Raw genomic sequence first — 22,247 nt, forward strand, 5'->3', positions numbered from 1 at the left:
TTTGTGAGAAGCTTTATCGAGATCCATTTCTTACTTTATCCTTGATTAATATATAAGTCTGGATTTTTTTTTATTATGATGGGTATTTGAGTAAAATTTTATGGTTCATACTTACTGATTATTTGAGCATGTTTCTTTTCCTGTTCATAGTTAGCATAAATTAGTTTGTCATTTTTTGTTGGTTTAAAGCTTTAGCAAGAACATGTTTATTTCTTTTTTAATCCATAAACAATAATAGTTTTCCTGTTCTTGGTTAGTTTTTTTTCCTTAAATTTTCTAGCTATTTTTGGTAGATTAGTTTTATAGAATATTTAGTTCCATGAATTAGTAAGACATGAAACTCTCACTGCCATTATTTGTTTAACATAATTTTAGAGAAGTAAAAATTCATGTTAAAGTAAATCAAGGTGCAAAAGGCAGTAATGTATAAAGGGAATTGGGCCATACGAACATTGATGAAATAATTTTGATGTTAAGGAAGAATGGGCCATGGAATTTTCTGACTTTAAAATTAGAAAGATCGGGCCTTTAGGAATTTTTTGGGTCGAATGGTTTAACTACTATGGCCCATGGTAATAAATTCATAAGCTAGCTCATATTTCTTCCACAATGAATAACTGCAAATACTTTTCATAACTTAGTAAAGTAATTCATTTTGTAAATAATTCTAGTAATTAAATTTCATATTTTTAGTTCTACACAAATACATTTCATAACTCTTGACTTTACAACAATTTTCAAATTAGTTTAGGAAAAATAATTCAAGGTACGCGTTCGGGCGACTTTGACTGAAAAATCTTAATAATAATAAAAGTATTATCAATTGTGTTCATGCATGCGTGACATGATTTTTAATGCGCCAAACAAAATGAGTACACGTACGCGTAACTCGTTTCAAGATAATTTCATAATTACGAATAATCAAGCAATTAAAAGCGGTTTAAGGCAAAAGTGCATAAACTTTCCTAAAACATAAAATATCCAGAATTAGTTAAGCCAGGTATAATTATTAAAGCGACCGTGCTAGAACCGCTGAATTCGGGAATGCCTAACACCTTCTCCCGGGTTAACAGAATTCTTTACTCGGTTTTTTGTGTTCGCAGACCATAATTCAGAGTCAAATTTCCTTGATTTGGGATTTAAAATAAATGGTGACTCGGAACACCGTAATTCAATAATTTCGAGTGGCGACTCTTAAAAAAATAAAAAATAAAAAAATTCCATTTCAATAATGTCACTTAAATTGGAAAAACTTTCTATTCCTAGGGGAAAAGGAGGTGTGACAGCTCTGGCGACTCTGCTGGGGAACAAGAACCTAGAATCTCTGGTTCAGGGTTCAGAATTCGAGTTTGTAATGTGATCTATACTTGGCTTTCTTGATTGCTGATATTACTATATTTGTGGGCCTAATGTGCTAATTGCCGCCCATTTACCGCTTTGATATTATTTGAATTGTATAAACTCCCTTCTTATGCCTCCCTTCTGAGTCTTCTGAATTTATGGTGCACACGTGTGCGTGGCCCACTTTTCTGTTAGAGGTCATACCAAATAGAACGAGGCTGGATCAGTAACTAGGCCGGGTAGACTTTCGTGCTCCCGGTATGTTGCCCCCATTTCGGCTTGAATTGTCCGCTTGGGTAAGCCAGGTCTAAAACACTCCCCCCAGAATTTTAAACCAAGAATAACATAGCCTCATGTCGGATTCCTAGTAGGAATGTTTGTTTGCATCACGTGCATTTGACTTTGGGGACTTAACACAGGGGTTGAGTCCGTCTAGGACAGGTGTACCTGAAAATTACAAGACTATCCTGATGCATCTTATGTGCTACATGTACATTATGTTTGATTCGGTTTGTGCATGTTGACCGGCTTCTAAAAAATAAAAATAAGAATTGAGAGAAAACCAGAAAGAAGAAAATAGGAGAGAAAATTTACCCGATTTTTAAAAAAAATCTCGCTATTTGATAAACCAAAAATCTTGTCAAAAGTTTACCCCAAAACGATTATTACAAAATAAGATTGAATTTTTCCAAAAAATAAAAGGTGTCATCCCATTCCTGAAATATTTACGAACTACGCGGGTCTGATTCTCACCGGATGTGAGATACGTAGGCAACCTTCATAGGGTCCGGACTCATTTTTTGCAAAAATAACCAAAAGAAAGAAATGTGTCTAGTGTTTTCTTTTATTTTTTCCAAATAAGCCAACCCATTTTCGGTTAATCCCGGGCCGTTTCTGTCGGAATAGCCTTAGAAGATCTTCAAAATTGTCGAAGGGCTGTACTCGCAAGAACGGACGTGTCTGTCAATTGGGCATCACTTTTACCATAATGTCCTTCCCTCGGTCCTAAAGTTTTTCTTAGAAGTATGAAGGGGCATAGTTGCAAAAATAACCACCCTTTCCTTGACCACAATTGCAAAAATAGCCACCCTCTCTTTGACTTTTCTTAAAATTAGGTTATTTACAAAAGATTATTTTGCAAAAAGAGTGCATTGGTTTTGTCTTTTGAACTAGCGTTAACCCTTACCTTAACCACCCACGGGTACAAAATGAGCACTGTTCAGAACGCACATTTGAAGGTTGTAGACGAAGCTCCACTTCAGCTTCAGATGTGGTGGTATGACTTGGGAAAGATGGTTAGAAATGGGTCACTAAGCACCTAGGAGCCCTCACAGATATTATGAAAGTTAAACCACGAGACGATTTGAATGAGGCACTAATGACTTTTTGGGACCCCGTTCACAATGTCTTCTGCTTCTCCGATTTTGAGCTTACTCCCACTTTAGAAGAGATAGCTGGATATTCCGTGTTTGGCAGGGATTTGAGAAATCAGAAGCTCATATTCCCGAGGGCTCTCTCTGTACACCGATTCTTCGATCTTCTGAACATCAGTAAGCAAATCAGAAAGACCAACGTAGTCGAAGGGTGTTGTTCTTTCTACTTCATGTACTCCAGGTTCGGGCAGCCAAATGGATTTGAAATGCATGAAAAGGGCCTTAACAATAAGCAGAACAAGGACACATGGTAGATTCACTATCGTTTCGCCTTTATGGTGGCGTTTCTGGGAATTATGGTCTTCCCAAACGAGGAGCAGACAATTGATACCCGCACAACCAGGGTTGTACAAGTCCTCACTACCAAAGAACATCACATTCTTGCCCTGATCATTCTATCAGACATTTATTGGGCATTGACTTTGCGTAAGTCCGGGGCAAAATTCTTCGAAGGGTGCAATATTTTGTTGCAAATGTGGTTGATTGAGCATCTCCGACATCACTCCAAGTTCATGAGCTATGGTCCGAGCACGTACAATTTTATTGTGAGCTACAAAGAAAGAGTAAAAGATTATAACTCTCCAGAAGGGGTGGAAGCCTAAATATCCCACCTAACATCTTTAAACGCAAGTCAAATTGAGTGGACTTTGGGATGGCTCCTTGTAAGAGAGGTGATGCACATGTCGGCCTTAAAAAATTATTTGCTGTTGTTGGGTTTGAGAAGTGTCCAGCCGTATGTGCCACAGAGAATTCTAAGACAGTTAGGAAGGTACCAGATAGTGCCTGAGGATGAAGATTTGAGCGTGCAAGTGATTGAGCTACACCCTGAAGCCCCACTCCCCGAGGCTTTAATCCAGCAAATTTGGAATGGTTGTCGCTACTTGAAAGATGATACCCAGGTACCAGATACTGCGAGAGGTGAGGTAGATCCGGGTTATGCTAGGTGGTTTGAGAAGAGGTCATGTGTAAATGATGAGTCAGATCCCGAGCCCGAAAGGACCGCAAAAAGGCCGCATGTTCAAGCCTTTAATGATAAGATCCATGAACGGTTAGCTTTGGGTGAAAAGGAAAAGGGATACCAAGCAATTATCCATGCTTTGGAAGAAAAGCTGAGGAACCTCCATTTTGAGAAAGACTTGCAAGCACAAGAAGCTGAACGGGAAAAGAAGAGTCTGATCCGCAAAAATAAAGCCCTTCGTGTCCAACTTCAACAGATGAACAAAGCTCCAAGGTACCGGTCAGAAGTTGGAAAGACTAGAAAACCATTGCCAATTTGATGGGAAAGGTGCAAGATTATGACGCCATCTTGGCAAAATCTGAAAAGACATTGGACAAAGCCAAGGAAAAAATCGTATAGTTAAATGAAGAGGCCAAATCTAGAAAGGATCGCCAAGTAACAGAATTTGAAGAAGAGAGAGAGAGGGTCAATTGGGTACGTTTGGAAGCTCAACTTCAGGCACAGCTGAAAGAAATGAGAAGGTACTATAGAGACCACCAACATGCAAATTTTGATAGGGAGACGGTTCAGGCGACACTCGAGCAGGCTAGACTTCGAGCTCAGTTGGAGTCAACTTTAGATCGCGAGGGACACATAAGAGAGATAGCCATCACTCGCCAGCAGAAGTTACAAGATCGAGACCAGAACTTTCAGTACTTCAGAGAGCAAGTCCATGAGTGGACTTTGGGATCTTTAAACGCAAGTCAAATTGAGTGGACTTTGGAATGGCTCCCCGTAAGAGAGGTGATACACATGTCGACCTTAAAAAATTATTTGCTGCTGTTGGATTTGAGAAGTGTCCAGCCGTATGTGCCATAGAGAATTCTAAGACAGCTAGGAAGGTACCAGATAGTGCATGAGGATGAAGATTTGAGCGTGCAAGTGATTGAGCTACACCCTGAAGCCCCACTCCTGGAGGCTTTAATAAAGCAAATTTGGAATGGTTGTCGCTACTTGAAAGATGATACCCAGGTACCAGATACTGCGAGAGGTGAGCTAGATCCGAGTTATGCTAGGTGGTTTGAGAAGAGGTCCTATGTAAATGATGAGCCGGATCCCGAGCCCAAAAGGCCCGCAAAAAGGCCGCATGTTCAAGCCTTTAATGATAAGATCCACGAACGGTTAGCTTGGGGTGAAAAGGAAAAGGGATACCAAGCAATTATTCATGTTTTGGAAGAAAAGCTGAGAAACCTCCATTTTGAGAAAGACTTGCAAGCACAAGAAGCTGAAGGGGAAAAGAAGAGTCTAATCCGCAAAAATGAAGCCCTTCATGTCCAACTTCAACAGATGAACAAAGCCTCCAAGGTACCGGTCAGAAGTTGGAAAGACTAGAAATGCCAAGTTGATGGGAAAGGTGCAAGATTATGACGCCATCTTGGCAAAATCTGAAAAGACATTGGACAAAGCCAAGGAAAAAATCGTATAGTTAAATGAAGAGGCCAAATCTAGAAAGGATCGCCAAGTAACAGAATTTGAAGAAGAGAGAGAGAGGGTCAATTGGGTACGTTTGGAAGCTCAACTTCAGGCACAGCTGAAAGAAATGAGAAGGTACTATAGAGACCACCAACATGCAAATTTTGATAGGGAGACGGTTCAGGCGACACTCGAGCAGGCTAGACTTCGAGCTCAGTTGGAGTCAACTTTAGATCGCGAGGGACACATAAGAGAGATAGCCATCACTCGCCAGCAGAAGTTACAAGATCGAGACCAGAACTTTCAGTACTTCAGAGAGCAAGTCCATGAGTGGACTTTGGGATCTTTAAACGCAAGTCAAATTGAGTGGACTTTGGAATGGCTCCCCGTAAGAGAGGTGATACACATGTCGACCTTAAAAAATTATTTGCTGCTGTTGGATTTGAGAAGTGTCCAGCCGTATGTGCCATAGAGAATTCTAAGACAGCTAGGAAGGTACCAGATAGTGCATGAGGATGAAGATTTGAGCGTGCAAGTGATTGAGCTACACCCTGAAGCCCCACTCCTGGAGGCTTTAATAAAGCAAATTTGGAATGGTTGTCGCTACTTGAAAGATGATACCCAGGTACCAGATACTGCGAGAGGTGAGCTAGATCCGAGTTATGCTAGGTGGTTTGAGAAGAGGTCCTATGTAAATGATGAGCCGGATCCCGAGCCCAAAAGGCCCGCAAAAAGGCCGCATGTTCAAGCCTTTAATGATAAGATCCACGAACGGTTAGCTTGGGGTGAAAAGGAAAAGGGATACCAAGCAATTATTCATGTTTTGGAAGAAAAGCTGAGAAACCTCCATTTTGAGAAAGACTTGCAAGCACAAGAAGCTGAAGGGGAAAAGAAGAGTCTAATCCGCAAAAATGAAGCCCTTCATGTCCAACTTCAACAGATGAACAAAGCCTCCAAGGTACCGGTCAGAAGTTGGAAAGACTAGAAATGCCAATTTGATGGGAAAGGTGCAAGATTATGACGCCATCTTGGCAAAATCTGAAAAGACATTGGACAAAGCCAAGGAAAAAATCGTATAGTTAAATGAAGAGGCCAAATCTAGAAAGGATCGCCAAGCAACAGAATTTGAAGAAGAGAGAGAGAGGGTCAATTGGGTACGTTTGGAAGCTCAACTTCAGGCACAGCTGAAAGAAATGAGAAGGTACTATAGAGACCACCAACATGCAAATTTTGATAGGGAGACAGTTCAGGCGACACTCGAGCAGGCTAGACTTCGAGCTCAGTTGGAGTCAACTTTAGATCGCGAGGGACACATAAGAGAGATAGCCATCACTCGCCAGCAGAAGTTACAAGATCGAGACCAGAACTTTCAGTACTTCAGAGAGCAAGTCCATGAGTGGACTTTGGGATCTTTAAACGCAAGTCAAATTGAGTGGACTTTGGAATGGCTCCCCGTAAGAGAGGTGATACACATGTCGACCTTAAAAAATTATTTGCTGCTGTTGGATTTGAGAAGTGTCCAGCCGTATGTGCCATAGAGAATTCTAAGACAGCTAGGAAGGTACCAGATAGTGCATGAGGATGAAGATTTGAGCGTGCAAGTGATTGAGCTACACCCTGAAGCCCCACTCCTGGAGGCTTTAATAAAGCAAATTTGGAATGGTTGTCGCTACTTGAAAGATGATACCCAGGTACCAGATACTGCGAGAGGTGAGCTAGATCCGAGTTATGCTAGGTGGTTTGAGAAGAGGTCCTATGTAAATGATGAGCCGGATCCCGAGCCCAAAAGGCCCGCAAAAAGGCCGCATGTTCAAGCCTTTAATGATAAGATCCACGAACGGTTAGCTTGGGGTGAAAAGGAAAAGGGATACCAAGCAATTATTCATGTTTTGGAAGAAAAGCTGAGAAACCTCCATTTTGAGAAAGACTTGCAAGCACAAGAAGCTGAAGGGGAAAAGAAGAGTCTAATCCGCAAAAATGAAGCCCTTCATGTCCAACTTCAACAGATGAACAAAGCCTCCAAGGTACCGGTCAGAAGTTGGAAAGACTAGAAATGCCAAGTTGATGGGAAAGGTGCAAGATTATGACGCCATCTTGGCAAAATCTGAAAAGACATTGGACAAAGCCAAGGAAAAAATCGTATAGTTAAATGAAGAGGCCAAATCTAGAAAGGATCGCCAAGTAACAGAATTTGAAGAAGAGAGAGAGAGGGTCAATTGGGTACGTTTGGAAGCTCAACTTCAGGCACAGCTGAAAGAAATGAGAAGGTACTATAGAGACCACCAACATGCAAATTTTGATAGGGAGACGGTTCAGGCGACACTCGAGCAGGCTAGACTTCGAGCTCAGTTGGAGTCAACTTTAGATCGCGAGGGACACATAAGAGAGATAGCCATCACTCGCCAGCAGAAGTTACAAGATCGAGACCAGAACTTTCAGTACTTCAGAGAGCAAGTCCATGAGTGGACTTTGGGATCTTTAAACGCAAGTCAAATTGAGTGGACTTTGGAATGGCTCCCCGTAAGAGAGGTGATACACATGTCGACCTTAAAAAATTATTTGCTGCTGTTGGATTTGAGAAGTGTCCAGCCGTATGTGCCATAGAGAATTCTAAGACAGCTAGGAAGGTACCAGATAGTGCATGAGGATGAAGATTTGAGCGTGCAAGTGATTGAGCTACACCCTGAAGCCCCACTCCTGGAGGCTTTAATAAAGCAAATTTGGAATGGTTGTCGCTACTTGAAAGATGATACCCAGGTACCAGATACTGCGAGAGGTGAGCTAGATCCGAGTTATGCTAGGTGGTTTGAGAAGAGGTCCTATGTAAATGATGAGCCGGATCCCGAGCCCAAAAGGCCCGCAAAAAGGCCGCATGTTCAAGCCTTTAATGATAAGATCCACGAACGGTTAGCTTGGGGTGAAAAGGAAAAGGGATACCAAGCAATTATTCATGTTTTGGAAGAAAAGCTGAGAAACCTCCATTTTGAGAAAGACTTGCAAGCACAAGAAGCTGAAGGGGAAAAGAAGAGTCTAATCCGCAAAAATGAAGCCCTTCATGTCCAACTTCAACAGATGAACAAAGCCTCCAAGGTACCGGTCAGAAGTTGGAAAGACTAGAAATGCCAAGTTGATGGGAAAGGTGCAAGATTATGACGCCATCTTGGCAAAATCTGAAAAGACATTGGACAAAGCCAAGGAAAAAATCGTATAGTTAAATGAAGAGGCCAAATCTAGAAAGGATCGCCAAGTAACAGAATTTGAAGAAGAGAGAGAGAGGGTCAATTGGGTACGTTTGGAAGCTCAACTTCAGGCACAGCTGAAAGAAATGAGAAGGTACTATAGAGACCACCAACATGCAAATTTTGATAGGGAGACGGTTCAGGCGACACTCGAGCAGGCTAGACTTCGAGCTCAGTTGGAGTCAACTTTAGATCGCGAGGGACACATAAGAGAGATAGCCATCACTCGCCAGCAGAAGTTACAAGATCGAGACCAGAACTTTCAGTACTTCAGAGAGCAAGTCCATGAGTGGACTTTGGGATCTTTAAACGCAAGTCAAATTGAGTGGACTTTGGAATGGCTCCCCGTAAGAGAGGTGATACACATGTCGACCTTAAAAAATTATTTGCTGCTGTTGGATTTGAGAAGTGTCCAGCCGTATGTGCCATAGAGAATTCTAAGACAGCTAGGAAGGTACCAGATAGTGCATGAGGATGAAGATTTGAGCGTGCAAGTGATTGAGCTACACCCTGAAGCCCCACTCCTGGAGGCTTTAATAAAGCAAATTTGGAATGGTTGTCGCTACTTGAAAGATGATACCCAGGTACCAGATACTGCGAGAGGTGAGCTAGATCCGAGTTATGCTAGGTGGTTTGAGAAGAGGTCCTATGTAAATGATGAGCCGGATCCCGAGCCCAAAAGGCCCGCAAAAAGGCCGCATGTTCAAGCCTTTAATGATAAGATCCACGAACGGTTAGCTTGGGGTGAAAAGGAAAAGGGATACCAAGCAATTATTCATGTTTTGGAAGAAAAGCTGAGAAACCTCCATTTTGAGAAAGACTTGCAAGCACAAGAAGCTGAAGGGGAAAAGAAGAGTCTAATCCGCAAAAATGAAGCCCTTCATGTCCAACTTCAACAGATGAACAAAGCCTCCAAGGTACCGGTCAGAAGTTGGAAAGACTAGAAATGCCAAGTTGATGGGAAAGGTGCAAGATTATGACGCCATCTTGGCAAAATCTGAAAAGACATTGGACAAAGCCAAGGAAAAAATCGTATAGTTAAATGAAGAGGCCAAATCTAGAAAGGATCGCCAAGTAACAGAATTTGAAGAAGAGAGGGCTCAGTTCAAGAGAGATAGGGTCCATTGGGTACGTTTGGAAGCTCAACTTCAGGCACAGTTGAGAGAAATGAGAAGGTACAATAGAGACCACCAACATGCAAATTTTGATAGGGAGAGGGCTCAGGTGACACTCGAGAAGGATAGACTTCGGGCTCAGTTGGAGTTAGCTTTAGATCGCGAGGGACACATAAGAGAGATAGCCACCACTCGCCAGCAGCAGTTACAAGATCGAGACCAGAACTTTCAGTACTTCAAGGGATGTGAACTGCCATGTGATGGATTATGAGAATTTTTTGGATCATGCACCTTCCTTTGACCATCATCTTGTAGCAGAGTTAGAGAGGATGTACCGTACATTGGGGGGTCAGCCAGGGCAAGCGCCACCATGAGCAGATGTTCCAGTGGTTGAAAGCAAAGATTGTGGAGTTTGAAACATAGTCGTAGTAGTTAAGACTTTTCAAACCCAACAATATTTTAGTTTGAGTCATCGTTGAGTTTTTTTTAATCATTGTATTTTATTCCTGTTAGAGTCTATTAAGTCATTTTCGATGTAATGTCCTTTCTGTCATTGTATTTGGAGTTGATTTGAAAAAAATAAATAAATAAAAAATGAAAAAAATCAAGACTATTACTATTTTTCCTGAACTACGTTATAATCTGATTCATGCGGCGACATGATACGTAGGCAACCCCCAAAAGGTTCGATCAAAATATTTTTCAACGATTCTAAGATGAAGGATAAAAATAAGGCGCGAGTAAAAAGAAAAAAAAACGGAGAGAAGAAAATAAGAGCGTCAATAAGAAGTAACCTGGTAAGCCGGAATGAAACATGAAGCCTTCCAAAAGCATGTTAGAAATGGTGATGATGTTAAGAGCATGGCATGTTACGTGTGATTCATATCAATAAAATGTCTAACCCTAACACGTTTGTTGTCTCTTATATAGTAAGCTTAAGGTGGTTGGTTTGTGGTGAAACTGGCAACACATCATTACTTCACCAGATCAAAGGGAACAGTAGAAATGGATAACAGTGATGAAATCGAGTTGGTCAGTGACAATCCCCAGGGTCAGTCAGTTGAGCAAGAGTCGGAGGAAATTATAAAATTGAGACAACAACTGTCTGATGTATATCAAGCTTGGGTTTCCGGTCAGCCTCCACCCAGGGTCCCTCAGAGGGAACTTCCACCGTACCCCGTGCTACTCAACCACCACTCCATGCAGTGAGCGATCACATTCTACCACCAGGGTATGTGCCAAACTACAACCTCCATGCTGCCCCTGGTACCTCTAATATGCGACCTCCAGTTGCACCGGTCAGGAAAATTCCTCTCGCCGCATCTGGCGCACCGGTATATACATTCCCGCCACCACCTCCTGTGATGAGGCCATACAATGAGCCACCATCTCATGCTTATGATGGCCAATATTACTCTCCCAATTTCAGGGTCTCGGCTCCATACAATCAGACTCCTTAGGACGAGTCACCCGTGGAAAATGAAAAGCTTCCCAAGACGGTTGAGCCGGATGAGATGGCCAGGATAATGAAAAGTCTTGAACATAACATAAAGAACATACAAGGACTAGGTGGTCACAAAAGTGTTCCGTTCAGCAATTTATGCATGTTCCCTCACATCCATTTCCCACCAGGGTTAAAGACCCCAAAATTTGAGAAGTATGATGGACTCGGCGACCCTATCGCACACTTGAAAAGGTATTGCAACCAGCTGAGGGGTGCAGGTGGAAAAGAAGAATTGTTAATGGCTTATTTTGGGGAAAGTCTTATGGGGGTAGCCTCTGAATGGTTCATTAACCAAGATATCTCTCACTAGCATGTATGCGATGATATGGCCCAGGCCTTCGTCAAACAATTCCAGTACAACATTGATATTGCACCAGATCGCAATTCCCTGTCCAATATGAAGAAAAAGCCAACAGAAAGCTCTAGGGAGTATGGCATCAAGTGGAGGGAGCAAGTGGCTAGAGTTAAGCCACCCATGGATAATTATGAGTTGATCACTATTTTTCTAGAGGCTCAAGAGCCTGATTATTTCCAAAACATGATGTCTGCAATGGGTAGGCCTTTTGCAGAAGCAATCAAGATAGGGGAAATGGTGGAAATGGCCTCAAAACTGGCAGAATGTAAGTCAGACGGCTCTCAAAGCCACCACCCAAGAAATCCAAAATGGGTCGGGAAGTTTGGCAAATAGAAAGGAGAGAGATGAAGGGTCCATGATGACTTCAGGATCCAGGGAAATTCAAAAAGGGGCATCGCACCCTTATGTGCAAGTTCAACAGGGGCAATCCAGCTACCCTCAACATTATTATTCCCCGTCAATTCCTCAGTACTCTGTGGGCCCACCACAATATACAGTATTTAATGCTCAATCCTATGCTCGGCCTCCCAATCAATAGGTACGGGCACCTGCTCCAAGGATCCCCCGACCTCAGCAGCAAAATTTTTGGGCACCTTACAATGCTCGTCCCAGGCGGGATTATAGTCGAGAGCAGAGGCCGACGGAAATATTCACTCCATTGGCTGAATCATACTCTAGTCTGTTCCAGAAGTTGAAGAAAATGGGCGTGATTGGACCCATCGCTCCACACAATATGCATCCCGATTCACATGGATTTCAAGCAAATGCTAGATGTGAATATCATTCAGGTGCCTCGGGGCATAGCACTGATGACTGTTGGACTCTGAAAAGATCTATAGAAAGACTCATTGCTGAAAAATTGATTATAGTGACAAATGGCAAGGACCCTCCTAATGTGACCAACAACCCGTTGCCAGCACACAATGATGTTCATTTTGTGGGAATTATTGGCCGAGATAAAAAATACAAGCTGGTTGGTCGAGCAGAAATAATAGTGGGAACGATTCAAGAAGGAACAAGCAAGGAAACCCCGTGTGACAAACACGAAAACCATTCCTTGGAACTACAACAAAACTGTAGTAACCTACAAAGGCAAGGAAATCATAGAAGAAGTGGGGGAAACTAGAGGTTTGACTCGATCGGGGAGGTGTTATTCTCCAGAAGAGTTGAGGAAGGCCAAGCAAATCAGAGAAGACCAATTGCCAATAAAGAAACTAGTCATTGAAGAAGAGGCGGAGGAGTTTTTGAAAAAGATGAAAGTTCAGGATTACTCAATCATTGACTAGTTGAGAAAGACTCCTGCCCAAATCTCTCTGTTATCTCTGCTCATACACTCAGAAGAGCATGCCCGTGTACTAATCAAAATCCTAAACGAGGCACATGTCTCATAGAACACCACCGTGAATCAGTTAGAGAAGATGGCCAAGAGATTTTTTGAGGTGAACAGAATCTCCTTTACTGATGATGAACTTCCCGAGGAGGGAGCCGGGCACAATAGGGCTTTGCACCTGATTGTCAAATATGAGGGGCATTATGTAAAGAGAGTCATGGTTGATGGAGGCTCGAGTGTAGATGTATGCCCTCTCTCTACCTTGCAAAGCATGAAGATCAATACAGATAGAATTCGACCCGGCAATGTTCATATCTGGGCTTTTGATGACTCAATGAGAGATACCATTGGGGAGATCAACCTCACCATGACGATTGGGCCTGTTGATTTTGAAATTGTCTTCCAAGTAGTGGACGTGGAAACTTCTTATAACTTTCTTCTTGGAAGGCCATGGATACATACGGCCCGAGCTGTGCCATTGACCTTGTATCAGATGCTTAAATTTGAACATGACAGGCAAGAAATTATTGTTCACGGAGAAGACGAGTTATCCATTTACAAAGACTTGTTAATCCCGTGTATTGAGGCCAAGGAAGGGTGCGAGTCCATTGTCTATCGGGCTTTCGAAGTGGTTGTTGTGGACCATGTTGAGGAAGGAAAGCCCATTCTGCATCCTCGTCTCTCCGCCACATCTGTAATGGTGGCTGCACTTATGATGAGACAAGGTTATGAGCCAGGAAAAGGCTTGGGGGCATCATTACAAGGAATTTCGGAACCCATTTCTCCGTTCAGTAATAAGGGTACTTTTGGTTTAGGCTTCAGGCCAACACAAGCAGACGAAGACAAAGCCAAGCATCCCGAAAAGCATGGGTGGGTCTCGCAGCAACCTATCCCTCACATTTTCTACATTTTTGTCAAGCCACGACTGAAAGAGGGTCAAAATACCTCGGCGCAAGCAAACATTGATGGAATTTGCCATAGCCTCAGCCAGATGTCTTCTGAAGTGAATATGATCCAGGCTGGTGAAGGCACTAGTCGTGCCGATATGCAACTAATTGGCCCCAGTGTTTTAAAAGGCGTGGGCGTAAGGCGAGGCGTTTTACATATGCCTCAGCGAGGCGTAAGCCCCGAGGCACGGGGCGTAAGCCCCATAGGTATTTAATTTTTATTATTTTATAAAATAATATAATAAAAATAAATATTTATAAACAGGTACATATATATATATATATATACATATGCTCCATCCCCACAAAAAACTAGTCAAACAATCTATTATACGCTACTTACAAGCAATGTTTTAAAAGACGGGGCGTTTTACTTGACATGGGGTGAGGCGTAAGCCTGGGGTGGGGGGAGGGGGGTAAGCCCTATGGATCTTTAAAAACTTTAATTTATAAATTAATAAAATAACATAATAACACAAAAAATATATAATATAAATTAAAAGTTAAAAATTAAAGAAAATTAAAGGAACTCATAGAAAAAAATATCTAGCATGATTCTTAAGTATAACTAATACATACAAATCACGTATAACGTCTTTAACTTTCAAATAATTAAAAACTTATAATTTCTTTTAAAAAAAATGATCAAACTCCGTATTTTACCTTTCTAAAAGTAAATAATTAATAAAATCTTATTAGTACGATAATTAAAATATTACTCATTCATGAATAAATACAAATTAGTTTAAGATATCAAATTAATAAAAGTAACGAGGAGGGACAAATGAACTAAGACACGACCAATAACAAGTGAAGATATAAATTCGCAATACTATGTCTCATTATTAGAGTTATGCTCAATCTTCATATTTCTATCGATGAATAGAACTTTTATCATTAATTTGTTAAAGAATTTTGAAGGTCAACGATATTAATTAGGAAATTCGACACGTGATTTGCGTTAGAACTGTTAGACGAGCCCCGAGCGTTGGGTGTTAGGCGTGTTTAGGGCGCACAGTCGGGCGCTTGGGACATAAGCCTCACAGAACTAAGCCTCATACATGAGCCCCAGGGGGTTTTGCAAGTGCCCCGCCCAGGGGCGAGCCCCGGGCGAGTCCGAGAAATGCCTTTTAAACCACTGATTGGCCCAGACACCATGCTCAACAACTGGGAAGTAACTCCTCTCCCCACAAGGAAAGAGTCTTGGTAGTTTGCTTTTGCAGCTTCTTTTTTGTATTTTGGGTTACTTTCAGGGTTGTAATCCAAACATCTCAGTATGATTTTTTTTTTTTTTGATGTTAACCCTTCTATCCTTTCAAATTCAATGAAATGCAGTTCAATTTCGTATTAAGTATTGTATCTTTTCCTTTTCCTAAATCTTATCATTTGGTTTCCATTTCAGTTTTGTTAATGCTGACTTTAATAACATGACATGCATGCGGAATTCATGCCCATAACTTAAAAAGCTGTCTAATTTTGAAATAATGCATCAAGAGGTTAAATATGATGAAAATGAGGTTGTTGAGGAAATAAAAAGAGAGTTGGAACAATTTGAAAATAAGCCTAGGCCCAACCTCAATGAAACTGAGCCAATTACTATTGGAGGTCATGAAGAAGTCAGAGAAACAAAGATAAGCATTCACGGTGAACAAGAAACTAGAGATGCCTTGATTCAAATTTTATTTGAATACAGAGATGTGTTTGCTTGGTCTTCTGATGATATGCCAGGTTTAAGTGCCGATTTAGTTGTTCATAAGCTTCCTACGTATCCTGATTTTTCACCAGTCCAACAGAAGCAACGAAAATTTAAAACGGACATGACTGATAAAATCAAAGAGGAAATAATGAAGCAATTGAGCGCCAATGTAGTTAGAGTCGTATGATACACCATCTGGGTGGCAAATGTTGTGCATGTGCCAAATATATATATGTTAACATATATTATTATCGAATTAAATCTTTATGTTAAGAAAGGAAGAAAGAAGGAAGAGAAAAACTTAAGAAAGATAATTAAAAAGAAAACGAATGGAACAAATTTAGAAAATATATTGGCTTCGGCAGAAAACAAAATTAAGAAGATGAAGAAAAAGAAGGAAAGCTAATAAGATAAAGAAAAAAAGGCATGATTTTTGTACAAAGAATTATTGACTTTCCATTCAAATTGCTTATATTTAGGAATTAATAATTAATATTCTTATTTTAATGGAACTGTGTGCTACAAATATAAATATTTTTCTGCCACAACTGTAATATGGGGTTTCATGCTAAGAATTTGTTATATTTCTTTTAAACTGTTGTAAATGTCTAATTTTTGCTCTTTTCATTTCTCCTACATTACATTGTTTTTAGGTTTATTGTGTGTGTTTGTAGAATTTAGCATTAGATTATTAATTAATTTATTAAGGGGTTTAAAGATTTGGATTAATGCCATTTTCAGTTGAGTTATGCACAAATCAGGCCCAATTGTTTAGCCCAATTCGGTCGATCCAGTCAAATTATTGGCTTGCCAAGACCCGGATCAAAACGACGTAGTTTCATAATAAAACTACCTCGTTTTGTTTAATGAATCAAAGATCCAATCTCATCCATCCATGACCCTCTTGATCCAATGGCCACCATTCAATCTCTCTTCTAACATTTAAAACCCAAATTTTCAGATTTTTGGCTCCCATTTTTGCCTTACCTTCTTCTCTCCTCTTTCTCTCTTCACTCTCTCTCACCCTTTCTCTGGCCGCCACCCTGCTCCGTCGCTGGAAATCGCCCACTGGCGGCGCCCTCCCCCTTCCAATCCGCCCCAAAATTGCACCATACAATCACCTCAACCCCCTCTTTCCAAATCTCCAACCCAAATCCCTCAAAACCCGTTCAAATTCCATGATTTTTAGATCTAGGAAACCCCATCCACCGCCTATTTTCCCAAAATTAAAGAAACTCCGACAACTACCACCCTACAACACATACATGAATGAATAGAGCTCCGCGAGACCTATCCTTTCCTACCCATTTCAGCCCCAAAAACCGCACCACCGCCGGCCAGTCACCCCCCGCTGCCGCGACCACCCCAAGGTCACCACTGCCTCATTTTTCTTTAGCCCACTTGACCCAAAGACTCATGTTCCCTTCTAGTATGATGCCAAAACTTACTTGTTTTGGGGCGCTTGCTAAAAGGGAACTTGTGTTTTGGGGTCGGACAGTCACTTCTTGGCATCTCCGACGTCTTCTCGTGGCTCGAACAATTTCAAGCACGCTCGTTAGGTATAATCGTCATCTCTTTAATTAATTTCTGATTTTATTTTTAGTAGATTAGTTTTTGATTTTTAATTTTTTTGTTTTGGTTGTTTCTTGTTTAATTAGAGTTTCAAGTTAGATTTATTTAATTAGTTATCTCTCTTTAGTTTAGTTGTTTGTTAGATTGTTATTGATTTAAACATGATCTTTAGTGTATTAGTTAAATTATTCACTTAGTCGATTATTTAGTTGTTGTTAGTCGTTGTCTGATTGTTAACGATGCTCGTTCTGTTTTGAGCATTTAGTTTGTGAATTTAGTTGTTTGTTTAGTAATTAGTTTGCACAAATCGAATTCATTCCAATCAAGTTGGTTTGAATACTTAGTTCGATTATATTTTTAGTCTCGTTTATGCTTTGTCGGTCCATAGTTGTTTAAGTTTGATTTGTGTTGAGTAAGTAGTTTGGTGTTGATAGTTAAAATCTAAAGTTTAAGTTATTTTATCACAAAATAGGGTAATAGTAGCCTACTTTTTACTAGTAGGGTGGCTGAAATGATATTTTTTTCTCTTTGCTTCTGACATAGCAGATTTTCAGGCTGTCTTTTCACCTTTTGGACAGATTTTGAACAGTGTTTAGCGCACAAAGTCAGTCTTTTGGACAGACTTTTGGTGAACCAAAATCTGTCCAAAAATCTGACTTTATTTGCCTATTGAAAGCGTTGCTTTTCTCCTGTAAAGGAAACTCTCTTACACTTTGAATACAGATCCTTACTCACTAAAAAGGAACACACACTCTATTATAGATTCTGGGGACATCTTTACACACACAAAAAAAAATATTAACTTTTTTTTTCCAGAAAAGTGACAAAAATATTTCTTGGCTTTCTTCTGGTTTCTTAGCACTTAAGTTTTCCGGACACTTTAAGTTCAATTATTGGGACAACTCTGAATTTTGCTGTTGTTTAAAGGCTATAACCGAGCTTCATTTCTGCAATTTGTCGAGCTCGCTTTGCTGACATTAAAGCACTGTACTTAGATATTATTTTCAACATACAATTTGAGCTTAATTAATATGAATGAATCCTGAAAAGTTTTCACTCCTATGGTAGTTACTGATATTTCTATTTAAAAATATTGAAAGCTTCGCTAAAGTTCTACTATTGTTCTTTATTTTCTTTCAATGTCAGTATCTTTAGTTAAAGGTTGAGAAAGCCATGTAAAAGGGCTTGAAAACATTGTGGCATCTAATAGCTTAAAGTAAACAGAATGTCGTTTTTTCTTCTTTCTTTTTTTTAGTTAATATGGAGTGACTGTTTTGAGTTCTCGCAACATAAAAAGCTCCTTAAATAAATATACTCATGTATTAGTGAAATACGAATGTTAGAGTAACATTCTTGATAACTATGTTTGACAAAAATGAGTCCGTTTAACATGTTCTTAGTGGCTCTAATTTGTTTGCTGGTATAAATCTTTTGTTCTTAATCTGGATAGAGTAAAAATGTTTGATTAGTTTTCGCTACTCTGTTGAATCTGAGTCACACTGGGTAAGCGTCAAAGAGAGATCAAATATTCTATTTTTGATTGTTGTTTTAAACTAGACGATATTTTAAAGCTCATTAAGAAATATTTGCTTAGTTGAAATCATGGTTAAAAAAATAAGTTTCTCCTTGTGAATCCATAAATTCAGGCTATTGACCATTGGAGCAGTAAAGGAGTTAATTTGTTAAGAAAGAATGAATTAAGAAGGTTTGGTTAAATGGTTGAAATTACATGCTTTGAACGTTACTGCCCTTGATTTTCTTTTTTAGCTTTTGATTACTTTTTTTTTTATTTTTTTATTTTTTTCAAATATTCTTCTTTGTCGTATTTTTGAGTTAAACTAATGTGATCTTCTTCTTTTTTCATATTAAATAATAGTGTTTGAAGTTAGGCTCAAAACATTTGCTTTATTTAATTAATCAGTAGTTCAACATAAGGATCTTCAAATATTTGGGCTAATGAATCAGTTTTTCCCAAAGCCCAATATATCAAGTCAATAAGTTGGCCCATTTTTATTAATAATAACAAGGCAGCCCATTCTTTAAATTGATATTGGATGGCCCAAAATTTTATATCATGGCTATCCACATAATTAATTTCAAATAAAAATAGTTTTCCTTCTATAAATTAAAATAAATCGATAATATAATCACTCTTAATTAATTTAAGCGATAGGCAATTTTAGGCACGTTTGATATGTAGACCATGTGTTCATTCACGATTCTTGGTCGATATTTTTTTTAATAAAGTAGTCATGTGTGCATTCCCACTCCTTGACTCTTCAATATTAATTGTATTTAAACCATGTGTACCGACATGTTCCTTGTTTTAGTATATATATATAATCAAATAAGGACCTTGTGTGCTTGCACGCTCCTAGGCCAAAATTATTAATTATTAAGCGGTACTAGACAATAGTAACTTAAGGCAAATAATACACACTTTATCCAAAAATAATTTAAGCCAATTTTTAGTCAATAAAAGCGACCGTGCTAGAACCACGAGACTCGGGGAATGCTTTACACCTTCTCCCCGGTCAACAAAATTCCTTACCCGAACTTTATTTTCATAAACCAATAATAATAGAATCAAATCTTTCTTTGACTAGGGATTCAAATAAAAGGTGACTTGGAACACCAACAAAATCAATTCCAAGTGACGACTTTGTAAATAAAATAATCCCTACTCAATTTTGTCACTTTAATTGAAAAACCCTTTTAATTCACATAATATTATTTTGCGGGTAGAAAAGGGGTGTGACAACTGTGACAGTTATGTAAAGTTTCCTACAATTTTCAAAATATCCATGATCCATCCACCATAATAAAAGGGAGAGATTGGAGTGGAGTTTCTGAAATTAAGAAGTTGAAAGAGAGATTAATGATTATTGCCACAAGGATGTAAGGAAGACTACGCTCACTATTTATCATGTCAAGACGGAATTTTACCTTAGCGGCAGCCCTTGTAGTAGTCTGAAGACTCAAAATGTGTTAATATTGGAAAATTGGTCTTCTATGAAGTTATAATTTGAGGTATGTAATATCTCCTAGTCGATATGAAAATAGTTGTCACAAAAGAGGAGGGCTAACGACTCGACTAACCAAATTAGTTACAGAGTAGTTAAAGTATTTAACTTATATAACTTGATAGTATAATTTATTTTTATATTATTGGTGTAATTTAACAGATTATAATACACGGTGTACCATATTTCCTATCACCTCATTCTTAATAAAGAGAGCATGTAATTATATTCTAAACAATCTGACAGTGTAAAGCTTTTACATTGTGTATTGATCTATTAAATTTTAAACTTACAATCATGTAGTATCTCTACTTCGGTGAGAAAATGTAACATGAGACAGCTTTGAGAGTTTTTGACTATTAGAACTTATGCAGTAAAATTTGATATTTTAGGAATTGGGCGCCGAAATAATTGTTGATATTTGTGTTTGTGTTTATTATTCACGTTTTAAATCAAACATGACCCGACTTATAGGATGTTTGGTCAAGCTGCAAAAATCAGCTTATGTTGAGAAGTATATATTTTTTAAAAGTGTTTTTCTCAAAAGTACTTTTGATGAAAAACAGTTTGTGTTTGGGTAATTAATTTGAAAAGCACTTCTGATCAGTAATTAGTGTTTGTCCAAGTTTTTAAAAAAAACTGTTTCTAAGTGTATTTTTCTTAAAAGTACTTTTCAAAAAAGTGTTTTTAGAAAAAAATTACTTTTTTTCTGCTTTTCCAAAATTGCTTATGCTTCTACTCAAAATCACTTTTTTTTTCTTCTAAAAGTTTAGCCAAACTCTTCAACTTAAGAAAAAATATTTTTTTTAAAAAAAAATAATTTAATTTTGATTTTGAAGAACCTTAGCCAAACAAGCTACTATTAGTTAGTATTGTGATAGGTGGCCACGCTCCATAAATTTTTGTTTTCTCACACACGTGTACACGATTCGTATAAATTAGAAGCACGCAGACTAGTAGCTGAGAAAGTGCACCAAAAAAACGCAGAAAATAATAATAATATTATAAAATAAAGACATTAAAGTAAAGACAAGTATAGAGAGAAAATAATATATTATTCAAACTTCAAACTTATGTACATAATGAACTAAATTCTCATCTATTTATAGAAGAAAGGAAGCTGCTGTGTAAGCTGCTACTGCAAGTTGCTGTGTAATCTACTACTGCAAGATGTTGCTGCAAGCTGTTGTGTAAGCTGCTGTGTAAGCTGTTACTCTAAGTTGTTGTGCCAGATATAGATAATCTTCTACCATTGATAATATTTATCCATAACGAAGTACCGAAAGGATAAGCTTATTTTCAATGGAGTACTAAATAGATAAACATATTTACGGCGGAGTCTCATATGGATAAGCTTCTTCAGGAAGCTTATTTACAACGGAGTATTAAATGAACATCCATAATATAATATATTTATAACACTCCCCCTTGGATATTCATTAAAAGATAATTTGCCTCATTAAAACTTTACCAGGAAAAACCCCTGTGGAAAAAAATTCTAGTGAAGGAAAAAGAGTACACATATTTAGTAATACGCATTGCTAGCTGCCTTATTAAAAACCTTATAAGGAAATTCCTGTGGGAAAAAACCTTAGTAAGGAAAAAAGAGTACATCGCGTATTTTACTCCCCCTGATGAAAATCTTGTTTCAAATATTTAAGTCTTCGCATTCCAATCTTGTATACCATCTTCTCAAAAGTTGAAGTTGGTAAAGATTTAGTGAATAAATCTGTCGGATTGTCACTTGAACGGATTTGTTGCACATCAATGTCACCATTTTTCTGAAGATCGTGTGTGTAGAATAATTTTGGTGAAATGTGTTTCGTTCTATCTCCTTTTATAAATACTCCCTTCAATTAGGCTATGCATGCAGCATTATCTTCGTATAAAATTATGGGTCTTTTTTCACATTCCAAAACACATTTTTCTCGAATAAAATAAATTATTGATCTCAACCATACGCATTCCCTACTTGCTTCATGAATATCTATTATTTCAGCATAATTTGAAGAAGTAGCAACAATAGATTGCTTTGTGGAGCACCATGATATGATAGTACCTTCACATGTAAAAACGTACCTGATTTGAGATCTAGCTTTATGGGGATCAGATAAATAACCTGCATCTGCATAACCAACAAGATCTGCAATATCTTTGTTAGCATAAAACAAACCCATATCAAGAGCTCCCTTTAAATATCGTAATATATGCTTAATCCCGTTCCAATGTCTCTGTGTAGGAGAAGAACTATATCTTGCTAGTAAATTAACAGAAAATGCTAT

The 22,247-nt window shown here is 38.8% G+C and overlaps 1 protein-coding gene across 1 annotated transcript; it reads left to right on the plus strand.

Annotated features, from left to right (window-relative positions):
- Positions 1 to 4,496: 4,496 nt before the first annotated feature.
- Positions 4,497 to 9,809, plus strand: LOC138903329 (uncharacterized). Its single transcript, XM_070191276.1, has 11 exons — positions 4,497 to 4,613; positions 4,744 to 5,076; positions 5,198 to 5,572; positions 5,657 to 6,142; positions 6,264 to 6,638; positions 6,723 to 7,208; positions 7,330 to 7,704; positions 7,789 to 8,274; positions 8,396 to 8,770; positions 8,855 to 9,340; positions 9,462 to 9,809. Exons 1-11 carry the CDS (start codon positions 4,497 to 4,499, stop codon positions 9,807 to 9,809), a joined length of 4,242 nt encoding a protein of 1,413 aa, XP_070047377.1.
- Positions 9,810 to 22,247: the final 12,438 nt, after the last annotated feature.

The sequence above is a fragment of the Nicotiana tomentosiformis genome, chromosome 12 (genome assembly GCF_000390325.3).
Source record: "Nicotiana tomentosiformis chromosome 12, ASM39032v3, whole genome shotgun sequence".
NCBI lineage: Eukaryota > Viridiplantae > Streptophyta > Magnoliopsida > Solanales > Solanaceae > Nicotiana > Nicotiana tomentosiformis.